The sequence below is a fragment of the Oncorhynchus kisutch genome, unplaced genomic scaffold (assembly GCF_002021735.2).
Source record: "Oncorhynchus kisutch isolate 150728-3 unplaced genomic scaffold, Okis_V2 scaffold3385, whole genome shotgun sequence".
Taxonomy (NCBI): Eukaryota; Metazoa; Chordata; class Actinopteri; order Salmoniformes; family Salmonidae; genus Oncorhynchus; species Oncorhynchus kisutch.
In genome coordinates, this window is record NW_022265330.1 from 423491 (window position 1) to 436392 (window position 12902).

General features: G+C 48.7%; 2 protein-coding genes across 4 annotated transcripts in view; one reads left to right on the forward strand and one right to left on the reverse strand.

Annotated features, from left to right (window-relative positions):
* On the reverse strand, window positions 1-10057 carry LOC109885665 (RNA-binding protein NOB1-like). Of its 2 annotated transcripts, none has more exons than XM_031820435.1 (9): window positions 9924-10057; window positions 9549-9681; window positions 9247-9380; window positions 8331-8402; window positions 7411-7626; window positions 5978-6241; window positions 5578-5675; window positions 4080-4224; window positions 1-531 (listed from the first exon to the last, which is right to left on the reverse strand). In XM_031820435.1, exons 1-9 carry the CDS (start codon window positions 10014-10016, stop codon window positions 268-270), a joined length of 1419 nt encoding a protein of 472 aa, XP_031676295.1. In that variant the 5' UTR covers window positions 10017-10057; the 3' UTR covers window positions 1-267. The 2 variants fall into 2 exon arrangements, with proteins under 2 accessions (XP_031676295.1, XP_031676296.1); XM_031820436.1 differs by having other exon boundaries at window positions 4-531; window positions 7411-7593.
* A 3-nt stretch (window positions 10058-10060) lies between these two features.
* Window positions 10061-12902, forward strand: part of LOC109886711 (GATOR complex protein WDR59-like) — a 62842-nt gene continuing 60000 nt past the window's right edge. For both annotated transcript variants that reach the window (XM_031820442.1, XM_031820443.1), the window contains exons 1-2: window positions 10061-10171; window positions 10925-10974. In XM_031820442.1, the coding sequence (XP_031676302.1) occupies window positions 10118-10171; window positions 10925-10974 (104 nt within the window). In that variant the 5' untranslated portion in view covers window positions 10061-10117. The remainder of the gene's footprint in view (window positions 10172-10924; window positions 10975-12902) is intronic.

The window sequence follows — 12902 nt, forward strand, 5'->3', positions numbered from 1 at the left end:
GACTATTGAACTGTGTTTTTAATTAGACCAATCAAATGTCAGAGCAGGTTACAGACGCAAGCCTTGAAAGTGCAAATACCGTCAGGCTTTTACAAACTTGGTAGTTTAGTTACTGTATGACATTATTTGAACCTGGAATTCATTAAGTTTACCTTATAAAAAAATTGAATTTTATACAAAACATCAGTATTAAATCCATCTTCACAGTTCAGTTTCTGGGATTTCTCTTTAGTGGAACTTGGCGTGTAGAAAATGGCTTCCGATGCTTCAACATTTCTTCTTGCGGGCAGCGTTGGGGTTGGCCCGCATCCGACCCCCTCCGCCTGCTCCGTCTGTGATGTGCAGGTTGGCAGAGCGGCTGTAGATGTCATGATCAGAGAAAGGTGAGCCGCCCCCGGCCAGGTAGTCTGGGTTAAAGACGTCCGTCTTCTGGCGGGCCTTACGGGACACGCGCTGCTGGGGGAAACGCTGGTCCTCCACCAGGTGGGGGTTGCTGCCGTGTTTGCCCCCTTGTGGCAGGGGCAGGGAGTACTACGGGGAACAGAGAGCGGACATTAGATTAGCATTCCAATCTCGAATTTACAATAAACTACGGTAACAGAGTGGAGAAGCTAGTCTGTAGCTGCTACGGTAACAGAGTGGAGAAGCTAGTCTGCAGCTGCTACGGTAACAGAGTGGAGAAGCAAGTCTGTAGCTGCTATGGTAACAGAGTGGAGAAGCTAGTCTGCAGCTGCTACAGTAAGAGTGGAGAAGCTAGTCTGTAGCTGCTACGGTAACAGAGTGGAGAAGCTAGTCTGTAGCTGCTATGGTAAGAGTGGAGAAGCTAGTCTGCAGCTGCTATGGTAACAGAGTGGAGAAGCTAGTCTGCAGCTGCTACAGTAAGAGTGGAGAAGCTAGTCTGCAGCTGCTACAGTAACAGTGGAGAAGCTAGTCTGCAGCTGCTACGGTAACAGTGGAGAAGCTAGTCTGTAGCGGTAACAGAGTGGAGAAGCTAGTCTGCAGCTGCTATGGTAACAGTGGAGAAGCTAGTCTACAGCAAGAGTGGAGAAGCTAGTCTGTAGATGCTACAGTAACAGTGGAGAAGCTAGTCTGCAGCTGCTACAGTAACAGTGGAGAAGCTAGTCTGTAGCTGCTATGGTAACAGTGGAGAAGCTAGTCTGTAGCTGCTACGGTAACAGAGTGGAGAAGCTAGTCTGCAGCTGCTACAGTAACAGAGTGGAGAAGCTAGTCTGCAGCGGTAACAGAGTGGAGAAGCTAGTCTGCAGCGGTAACAGAGTGGAGAAGCTAGTCTGCAGCGGTAACAGAGTGGAGAAGCTAGTCTGCAGCGGTAACAGAGTGGAGAAGCTAGTCTGCAGCTGCTACGGTAACAGAGTGGAGAAGCTAGTCTGCAGCTGCTACGGTAACAGAGTGGAGAAGCTAGTCTACAGCTGCTACGGTAACAGAGCGTAGCTGCTACGGTAAAAGAGTGGAGTAGCTAGTCTGTAGCAGTAACCGAGTGGAGAAGCTAGTCTGTAGCGGCTACGGTAACAGTGGATTAGCTAGTCTGCAGCTGCTACGGTAACAGAGTGGAGAAGCTAGTCTGCTACAGTAACAGAGTGGAGAAGCTAGTCTGCAGCTGCTACAGTAACAGAGTGGAGAAGCTAGTCTGTAGCTGCTACGGTAACAGAGTGGAGAAGCTAGTCTGTAGCGGTAACAGAGTGGAGAAGCTAGTCTGTAGCGGTAACAGAGTGGAGAAGCTAGTCTACAGCTGCTACGGTAACAGAGTGGAGTAGCTAGTCTGTAGCTGCTACGGTAAGAGTGGAGAAGCTAGTCTGTAGGTAGCTTAGTGGTTAGAGCTCTGGATCAGTAACCAAAAGGTTGCTGGATCGAATCCCTGAGCTGACAAGGTAAAAATCTGTTTTTCCGCCTCCTGAACAAGGTAGTTAACCCACTGTTCCCTAGGCACCAAAGACGTGGATGTTGATTAAGTCAGCCCCCCCTGCACCGCTCTGATTCAGAGGGCTTGGGTTAAATGTGGAAGACACATTTCAGTTGAATCCCCCCCTTTCCCCAACTGACTAGGTATCCCCCCCCCCTCCCCAACTGACTAGGTATCCCCCCCCCCTTTCCCCAACTGACTAGGTATCCCCCCCCCCCTTTCCCCAACTGACTAGGTATCTCCCCCCCCTTTCCCCAACTGACTAGGTATCCCCCCCCCCCCCTTTCCCCAACTGACCAGGTATCCCCCCCCCCCTTTCCCCAACTGACTAGGTACCCCCCCCCCCTTTCCCCAACTGACTAGGTATCTCCCCCCCTTTCCCCAACTGACTAGGTATCTCCCCCCCTTTCCCCAACTGACTAGGTATCTCCCCCCCCTTTCCCCAACTGACTAGGTATTCCCCCCCTTTCCCCAACTGACTAGGTATTCCCCCCCTTTCCCCAACTGACTAGGTATTCCCCCCCTTTCCCCAACTGACTAGGTATCCCCCCCCCTTCCCCAACTGACTAGATATCCCCCCCCCTTCCCCAACTGACTAGATATCCCCCCTTTCCCCAACTGACTAGATATCCCCCCCTTTCCCCAACTGACTAGGTATCTCCCCCCCCTTTCCCCAACTGACTAGGTATCCCCCCCTTTCCCCAACTGACTAGGTATCCCCCCCTTTCCCCAACTGACTAGGTATCCCCCCCTTTCCCCAACTGACTAGGTATCCCCCCCTTTCCCCAACTGACTAGGTATCTCCCCCCCTTTCCCCAACTGACTAGGTATCTCCCCCCTTTCCCCAACTGACTAGGTATCTCCCCCCCTTTCCCCAACTGACTAGGTATCCCCCCCTTTCCCCAATCGACTAGGTATTCCCCCCCCCCTTTCCCCAACTGACTAGGTATCCCCCCCCCCGTTCCCCAACTGACTAGGTATCCCCCCCTTTCCCCAACCGACTAGGTATTCCCCCCCCCCCTTTCCCCAACTGACTAGGTATCCCCCCCCCCGTTCCCCAACTGACTAGGTATCCCCCCTTTCCCCAACTGACTAGGTACCCCCCCCCCCTTTCCCCAACTGACTACAGCAACAACATGTAGAAGCTGCACATTTGAATCTGAGTTTCCTACTATAGTATGATGTGGGTCTGGTCCCATTTCATCCACTTACCCTCTTCCCTTTGGGGTGGAAGATGTTTCCTACCCCAGTATGATGTGGGTCTGGTCCCATTTCATCCACTTACCCTCTTCCCTTTGGGGTGGAAGATGTTTCCTACCCCAGTATGATGTGGGTCTGGTCCCATTTCATCCACTTACCCTCTTCCCTTTGGGGTGGAAGATGTTTCCTACCCCAGTATGATGTGGGTCTGGTCCCATTTCATCCACTTACCCTCTTCCCTTTGGGGTGGAAGATGTTTCCTACCCCAGTATGATGTGGGTCTGGTCCCATTTCATCCACTTACCCTCTTCCCTTTGGGGTGGAAGATGTTTCCTACCCCAGTATGATGTGGGTCTGGTCCCATTTCATCCACTTACCCTCTTCCCTTTGGGGTGGAAGATGTTTCCTACCCCAGTATGATGTGGGTCTGGTCCCATTTCATCCACTTACCCTCTTCCCTTTGGGGTGGAAGATGTTTCCTACCCCAGTATGATGTGGGTCTGGTCCCATTTCATCCACTTACCCTCTTCCCTTTGGGGTGGAAGATGTGTCCTACCCCAGTATGATGTGGGTCTGGTCCCATTTCATCCACTTACCCTCTTCCCTTTGGGGTGGAAGATGTTTCCTACCCCAGTATGATGTGGGTCTGGTCCCATTTCATCCACTTACCCTCTTCCCTTTGGGGTGGAAGATGTTTCCTACCCCAGTATGATGTGGGTCTGGTCCCATTTCATCCACTTACCCTCTTCCCTTTGGGGTGGAAGATGTTTCCTACCCCAGTATGATGTGGGTCTGGTCCCATTTCATCCACTTACCCTCTTCCCTTTGGGGTGGAAGATGTTTCCTACCCCAGTATGATGTGGGTCTGGTCCCATTTCATCCACTTACCCTCTTCCCTTTGGGGTGGAAGATGTTTCCTACCCCAGTATGATGTGGGTCTGGTCCCATTTCATCCACTTACCCTCTTCCCTTTGGGGTTGAGCACTTTGGGGTTCTTTGAGAAATGCATCTGGATGTTTCCGTCCTCGCTGACAGTCACGGCTATCTTCTTCAGCGTTCTGTTGCCACAGTGTGGACAGAAAACCTTATTCATGTTGGTGGTGGTCCTACAACAGAGAGAGAAAAGGTCAAACTATCTGTTTGAATTTAGCTTCTTAAAGACCACGGTTGAGAACAAGTTCCCTAATATTTAAAAAGTTGTCTAATTACTAAAAACGGGTCCTCGTGACAGCAATGGGTGTTTTTATTTACTGCGAACACGGAACCCAGACCAGCTGCGCCATCGTGCGTAAATGGATTTTGTCCCCTGACACCAAACGCGATCACAATATCAAAACAAACTGAACCAATGACATTAATTTGGGGACAGGTCGAAAAGCATTAAACATGTATAGCTAGTTAGCTTGCTGTTGCTAGCTAATTTGTCCTATTTAGCTAGCTTGCTGTTGCTAGCTAATTTGTCCTATTTAGCTAGCTTGCTGTTGCTAGCTAATTTGTCCTATTTAGCTAGCTTGCTGTTGCTAGCTAATTTGTCCTATTTAGCTAGCTTGCTGTTGCTAGCTAATTTGTCCTATTTAGCTAGCTTGCTGTTGCTAGCTAATTTGTCCTATTTAGCTAGCTAATTTGTCTTATTTAGCTAGCTTGCTGTTGCTAGCTAATTTGTCCTGGGATATAAACATTGAGTTGTTATTTTACCTGAAATGCACAAGGTCCTCTACTCTGACAATTAATCCACACATAAAAACGGTCAACCGAATCGTTTCTAGTCATCTCTCCTCCTTCCAGGCTTTTTCATCTTTGAACTTATATGGTGATTGGCATCTAAACTTTCATAGTATTACCACAAAGACTGGCAAAACATTTAGTCTTTCAATCACCCACGTGGGTATAACCAATGAGGAGATGGCACGTGGATACCTGCTTCTATAAAACCAATGAGATGGCACGTGGGTACCTGCTTCTATAAACCAATGAGGAGATGGCACGTGGGTACCTGCTTCTATAAACCAATGAGGAGATGGCACGTGGGTACCTGCTTCTATAAACCAATGAGGAGATGGCACGTGGGTACCTGCTTCTATAAACCAATGAGGAGATGGCACGCGGGTACCTGCTTCTATAAAACCAATGAGATGACACGTGGGTACCTGCTTCTATAAACCAATGAGGAGATGGGAGAGGCAGGACTTCTATTTTAGCCCTTGGCAACGCAGGTTGACGCGCGCCAGGCAGAGTGGGTACCTGCTTCTATAAACCAATGAGGAGATGGGAGCACCCTGTTCCCTATATAGTGCACTACTTTATACCGTTCTGGTCAGCGTGGAAGAGGTACCCACTTAAAACAGGCCCTATGGCACCCTATTCCCTATATAGTGCACTACTTTAGACCAGAGCCCTATGGCACCCTATTCCCTATATAGTGCACTACTTTATACCGTTCTGGTGGAAGAGGTACTCACTTAAAACAGGCGTGGCATCGCAGGATGTAATTCCTGGACTGTTTGATGAGCATCCCATTCACAGAGAGGACATGGAGCCCGATCTGAATCAGGACGTTCTGTTGAACAAACCAGTTTCAGTCAACAGTCGACCGACCACATGGTTCTGAATGTATACATCTAAAATGGGGTCTCAACAGAATTTAATCAACTTTAAGTCATCAGCGTCAACTATTACCACTCGGGGACAGTTACGTAGACAAAGGAGTTTTCTGAACTATTCGAGTTAATTTAACCAGAATCTTAAATGTTAAGTCCCAATTGGCAACCCAATTCCCTATATAGTGTACTACTTATGCACTACCTATGGGCCCTGGTTAGAAGTAGTGCACTATCAAGGGGTCCATTTGGGCCTCAGTACCTGCATAGCGAAGTCGGTGGTGAGACACGCCACCTTAACGTCCGCAGGCGACGCCCAGATCCCTGTCTCCATCTGGACCTGTTTAATGTTGCTAGGGGTGATCCAACCACCGCCATCCTCCTCCTCCTCCTCATCTTCCTCCTCCGATCCACTGCCGTGCTCCTCTGAATGATTCTTTGAGTGTTTGTGTTCCTCTGACCCGCTCTCAGGTTCTGTGTGGACTGAACCTGCTCCACTGTCTGATATTGACAGGTCCTCAATGTTCTGCAGGTAAATAACAAGGACCACATCAATTCATCAGCACCGACAGAGAGACAGAGACAGGCAGAGGCAGAGAGAGAGACAGAGAGAGGCAGACAGAGAGTCAGAGAGAGACACACAGAGAGACAGAGGCAGACAGAGGTGAATCATTGTGAATCCATCTTTGACGACTGTGTGTCAATCTGTCCAATGTTTGAACGTTTCCATCACAACCCCGCAACAACTGCAGTAGGACAGTAACCCCGATGACATGTTGCTCAGAGGACAACTGCAGTAGGACAGTAACCCCGATGACATGTTGCTCAGAGGACAACTGCAGTAGGACAGTAACCCCGATGACATGTTGCTCAGAGGACAACTGCAGTAGGACAGTAACCCCGATGACATGTTGCTCAGAGGACAACTGCAGTAGGACAGTAACCCCGATGACATGTTGCTCAGAGGACAACTGCAGTAGGACAGTAACCCCGATGACATGTTGCTCAGAGGACAACTGCAGTAGGACAGTAACCCCGATGACATGTTGCTCAGAGGACAACTGCAGTAGGACAGTAACCCCGATGACATGTTGCTCAGAGGACAACTGCAGTAGGACAGTAACCCTGATGACATGTTGCTCAGAGGACAACTGCAGTAGGACAGGACCCCTGAGGACATGTTGCTCAGAGGACACTGTGGCTGTGGGTCAGAGCAGAGGTAGTGTGTGTTCTAGTTCTAGCAGGTCAGAGGTAGTGTGTGTTCTAGTAGGTCAGAGGTAGTGTGTGTGTGTTCTAGTTCTAGTAGGTCAGAGGTAGTGTGTGTGTGTTCTAGTTCTAGCAGGTCAGAGGTAGTGTGTGTGTGTGTTCTAGTTCTAGCAGGTCAGAGGTAGTGTGTGTGTTCTAGTTCTAGTAGGTCAGAGGTAGTGTGTGTGTGTGTGTGTTCTAGCAGGTCAGAGGTAGTGTGTGTGTGTGTTCTAGTTCTAGCAGGTCAGAGGTAGTGTGTGTTCTAGTTCTAGCAGGTCAGAGGTAGTGTGTGTGTGTTCTAGTTCTAGCAGGTCAGAGGTAGTGTGTGTTCTACTCACCACTAGTTCTAGCAGGTCAGAGGTAGTGTGTGTGTGTTCTAGTTGCAGCAGGTCAGAGGTAGTGTGTGTGTTCTAGTTGCAGCAGGTCAGAGGTAGTGTGTGTTCTACTCACCACTAGTTGCAGCAGGTCAGTGTCGAAGCAGGGCAGAGGATTCCTCCAGAACTGGAAGCTGTTGTACTCTCCGATCTCTGGAGGGTTATAGCTGTGCTGTGTCTGTGCTGCTGGCCTCTGTCTGCCACTGAACAGCCCATCAGCTGGTGTCTGTCTGCCACTGAACAGCCCATCAGCTGGTGTCTGTCTGCCACTGAACAGCCCATCAGCTGGCCTCTGGACCATGGAGGAGAAGAGGAGAACTCTTAACTATTATTCTAGATGTTGACAGAACTGGTTGATTTGTACTAATGATCATCCCACATGGTTCCCCATTCACATGGTTATTCTAGATGTCTTTTTAGGTTGTTCATTTACTTAGTCTAACATCTCAACATGCATACGGATCAGTACTCTGGTTAACAACAGAGTTGATTTCATGTCATTGTTTGGACTTGCCAGCAGCATACCACCCTGCATCCCACTGCTGGCTTGCTTCTGAAGCTAAGCAGGGTTGGTCCTGGTCAGTCCTTGGATGGGAGACCAGATGCTGCTGGAAGTGGTGTTGGAGGGCCAGTAAGAAACACTCGTTCCTCTGGTCTAAAAGAAAATATCCCAATGCCCCAGGGCAGTGATTGGGGACACTGCCCTGTGTAGGGTGCTGTCTTTCGGATGGGATGTTAAACGGGTGTCCTGACTCTGAGGTCATTAAAGATCCCATGGAACCTATCGTAAGAGTAGAGGTGTTAACCCCGGTGTCCTGGCTAAATTCCCAATCTGGCACCCAAACCATCACGGTCACCTAATAATCCCCAGTTTACAATTGGCTCATTCATCCCCCTCCTCTCCCCTGTAACTATTCCCCAGGTCATTGCTGCAAATGAGAACGTGTTCTCAGTCAACTTACCTGGTAAAATAACTGATACATTAAAATACTGTACCTTTGAGGGGAAGTGGAACCCTGCCACGCCAACGGGAGCCTCTGGATGTCTCCTTGTACTGCACACCTGGACCTGATGACAGACGACATGTCAAAGCTGTGATGTGGACCTATTGAAACACTTACAATACTCAGGGTTCTGTGTGATAACTAGTCTGTTCACTGGTTGTGTCCCACATGGCACCCTGTTCCCTATATAGTGCACTACTTTAGACCAGAGTCCTATGGCACCCTATTCCCTATATAGTGCACTACTTTAGACCAGAGCCCTATGGGACCCTATTCCCTATATAGTGGTACTACTATAGACCAGAGCCCTATTCCCTATATAGTGGTACTACTATAGACCAGAGCCCTATTCCCTATATAGTGGTACTACTATAGACCAGAGCCCTATTCCCTATATAGTGGTACTACTATAGACCAGAGCCCTATTCCCTATATAGTGGTACTACTATAGACCAGAGCCCTATTCCCTATATAGTGGTACTACTATAGACCAGAGCCCTATTCCCTATATAGTGGTACTACTATAGACCAGAGCCCTATTCCCTATATAGTGGAACTACTATAGACCAGAGCCCTATTCCCTATATAGTGCACTACTTTAGACCAGAGCCCTATGGGACCCTATTCCCTATATAGTGCAGAAAGAATATAGGGTTCCATTTGGGATCACATCTCATTGTTCCCTGTCTTACCTTGAACTCAGGTCTCATTGTTCCCTGTCTTACCTTGACCTCGTTGTTCCCTGTCTTACCATGACCTCATTGTTGTTCCCTGTCTTACCTTGACCTCATTGTTGTTCCCTGTCTTACCTTGACCTCAGGTCTCATTGTTCCCTGTCTTACCTTGACCTCAGATCTCATTGTTCCCTGTCTTACCTTGACCTCAGGTCTCATTGTTCCCCGTCTTACCTTGACCTCAGGTTCTTTCTTCAGGTGGTCCGTCCCAACGTTTTCCCTCTCCAACCGGTATGTCAGAGCCAACACCTTGATGTCTGTGGCAGAAAGGCTGGGGTAGTCTCCCGTCTTCTTGGAGAACTCAGTCACTGAACACAGACCTCAACACTCAGTACCAGCATCACAATTCATTAAATACCATCAACAACTATAGAGGTGATGTTGGAGAGGCAGATTTGTATACAAAACAAATATCCAGTACAACAAATCAAACAACCAAAACTGACCAAATGTGTCATTTAAAAAACCTTAGCTACCTAATCTGATGTCCTCTGGGTACGGCTCTCTGAAGTTGAGTTGATATGGTAGGAATGACAGGCTCCTCCGGGTTGGCTTGTCTCTAATTTCCTCTACTACATCCTTCAGCGTGTAGATATTCTTCCCAATGTCCTACAAAATAAATAAATATAAATATTGGGGGGGAGGGGCAATATTTACAGCAATGTATAAACTATAATATACGCAGCTACATGATGTTGATGTGGCCATTTAAACAGGACGAACCACGTTAACTAGCTATCCAGACCTGACATCAAGCACGCAGTTTGTGATAAAAAGTTACTCGTATTAAATACTTCTGATCCTGGGGGACGGAACATCTCTACTGATATGTGATATAGTTTAAACCTCACCTGAAGAAGTGCTTTCTTCAAAAATCCTCCTGCGTCTACGACAACATGTTCCACCATGGTAGCCGCCATCTTGGATAGCGACGTCCGCATCATCACCAACCAATCAGAAGACAGGAAGTAGTTCTCGCGCTGTCCGTGATTTGAGAGACAGGGCGTCGTGTGACGTCTTGTTGATGTTGTTGCCGTAGAGGAAGATGGCGGCTCGCTGGAGTAGTGAGAATGTGGTGGTGGAATTGCGAGATGCGCAGGTACTTGAGTAAAACAGGGTTTAATTCAGAGTTGGGTGACATGTAGCTAGCTAATGCGCAATGTGTTGCCAAAGATATGTATAACTTTCCCCTTCTGTCTGTGGTGTTGTCATGCTGTTCCTAGTGAAACTAGTGGGAGCTTTTATCTTTCTGAGTAGTCAGAGAGTATCTGAAAGTGTCACAGTTAAATTATGTCACACTCAGTCGCAGGAGGTCTAATGCACCAGGTCACACATCCAGTGTTCAGACATTGTTCCGTGCACAAGATGTCGCAGCAACATTTAGCATGGAAAAACGAAAACTAACCAAACATGCACTGCTGACTCAGATGCTGCTGGCTAAATGGTTTTAAACTGGCCCTCTGCATCATAATGCTCACATGCTCTTCATTGACTAGTAAACTCACCACACATGTTACAGAATAATAATAATAGTCATTTTTGGTCACAGGTCCAGGAATGGCTGAAGAATTGCAACGTTTACCTGGAGCTAACTCTGCAGATAGCACTGCTGGGGGTTTTGAAAAGTCATAGTCAATTGCATAATAAATTCTTTTAGAATTTTTTTTTGACTTTAATTTACAATCTGTAGAAACTATAAGAATAGAAAGTTTCAGAACTTTTGTGAAGCATCACAGCAGAGTTGAAAAATATATGTCAATTAGATTGTAGCCTCCATCAATGTATCTGCAGTATTACAGCTGATCTGCCCCCTAACAACGTAAATAATAAGAACATGCTGTTATCTTTCCAGGCCACTGCCATGTCCGTGGACTGCCTGGGTCGACATGCTGTCCTGTCAGGGTGTGTACCAGTCCTTTACCACCCATTACAGCACCATCACCAGACAGTGTAGCTCTGCCTCAGTCGATGTCCCTGTAGCTCTGCCTCAGTCACCGTAGCTCTGCCTCAGTCACCGTAGCTCTGCCTCAGTCACTGTAGCTCTGCCTCAGTCACCGTAGCTCTGCCTCAGTCACCGTAGCTCTGCCTCAGTCACCGTAGCTCTGCCTCAGTCACCGTAGCTCTGCCTCAGTCACTGTAGCTCTGCCTCAGTCAACGTCACCGTAGTTCTGCCTCAGTCGATGTCCCTGTAGCTCTGCCTCAGTCGATGTCCCTGTAGCTCTGCCTCAGTCACTGTAGCTCTGCCTCAGTCAACATCACTGTAGCTCCGCCTCAGTCAACGTCACTGTAGCTCTGCCTCAGTCAACATCACTGTAGCTCTGCCTCTGTCACTGTAGCTCTGCCTCAGTCAACATCACTGTAGCTCTGCCTCAGTGAACATCACTATAGCTTTGCCACTATAGCTCTGCCTCAGTCACTGTAGCTCTGCCTCAGTCACCGTAGCTCTGCCTCAGTCAACATCACTATAGCTCTGCCTCAGTCACTGTAGCTCTGCCTCAGTCAACATCACTGTAGCTCTGCCTCAGTCACTGTAGCTCTGCCTCAGTCAACATCACTGTAGCTCCGCCTCAGTCAACATCACTGTAGCTCCGCCTCAGTCAACGTCACTGTAGCTCTGCCTCAGTCAACATCACTGTAGCTCTGCCTCAGTCACTGTAGCTCTGCCTCAGTCAACATCACTGTAGCTCTGCCTCTGTCACTGTAGCTCTGCCTCAGTCAACATCACTGTAGCTCTGCCTCAGTCAACATCACTGTAGCTCTGCTTCAGTGAACATCACTATAGCTTTGCCACTATAGCTCTGCCTCAGTCACTGTAGCTCTGCCTCAGTCACCGTAGCTCTGCCTCAGTCAACATCACTGTAGCTCTGCCTCAGTCAACATCACTATAGCTTTGCCACTATAGCTCTGCCTCAGTCACTGTAGCTCTGCCTCAGTCAACGTAGCTCTGCCTCAGTCACTGTAGCTCTGCCTCAGTCACCGTAGCTCTGCCTCAGTCGACGTCACCGTAGCTCTGCCTCAGTCGACGTCACTGTAGCTCTGCCTCAGTCGACGTCACTGTAGCTCTGCCTCAGTCGACGTCACTGTAGCTCTGCCTCAGTCGACATCACTGTAGCTCTGCCTCAGTCGACGTCATTGTAGCTCTGCCTCAGTCAACGTCACTGTAGCTCTGCCTCAGTCAACGTCACTGTAGCTCTGCCTCAGTCAACGTCACTGTAGCTCTGCCTCAGTCAATGTCACTGTAGCTCTGCCTCAGTCACTGTAGCTCTGCCTCAGTCACCGTAGCTCTGCCTCAGTCAACGTAGCTCTGCCTCAGTCAACGTCACTGTAGCTCTGCCTCAGTCGACGTCACTGTAGCTCTGCCTCAGTCGACGTCATTGTAGCTCTGCCTCAGTCAACATCACTATAGCTCTGCCTCAGTCACTGTAGCTCTGCCTCAGTCAACATCACTGTAGCTCCGCCTCAGTCAACATCACTGTAGCTCCGCCTCAGTCAACGTCACTGTAGCTCTGCCTCAGTCAACATCACTGTAGCTCTGCCTCAGTCACTGTAGCTCTGCCTCAGTCAACATCACTGTAGCTCTGCCTCTGTCACTGTAGCTCTGCCTCAGTCAACATCACTGTAGCTCTGCCTCAGTCAACATCACTGTAGCTCTGCCTCAGTGAACATCACTATAGCTTTGCCACTATAGCTCTGCCTCAGTCACTGTAGCTCTGCCTCAGTCACCGTAGCTCTGCCTCAGTCAACATCACTGTAGCTCTGCCTCAGTCAACATCACTATAGCTTTGCCACTATAGCTCTGCCTCAGTCACTGTAGCTCTGCCTCAGTCAAC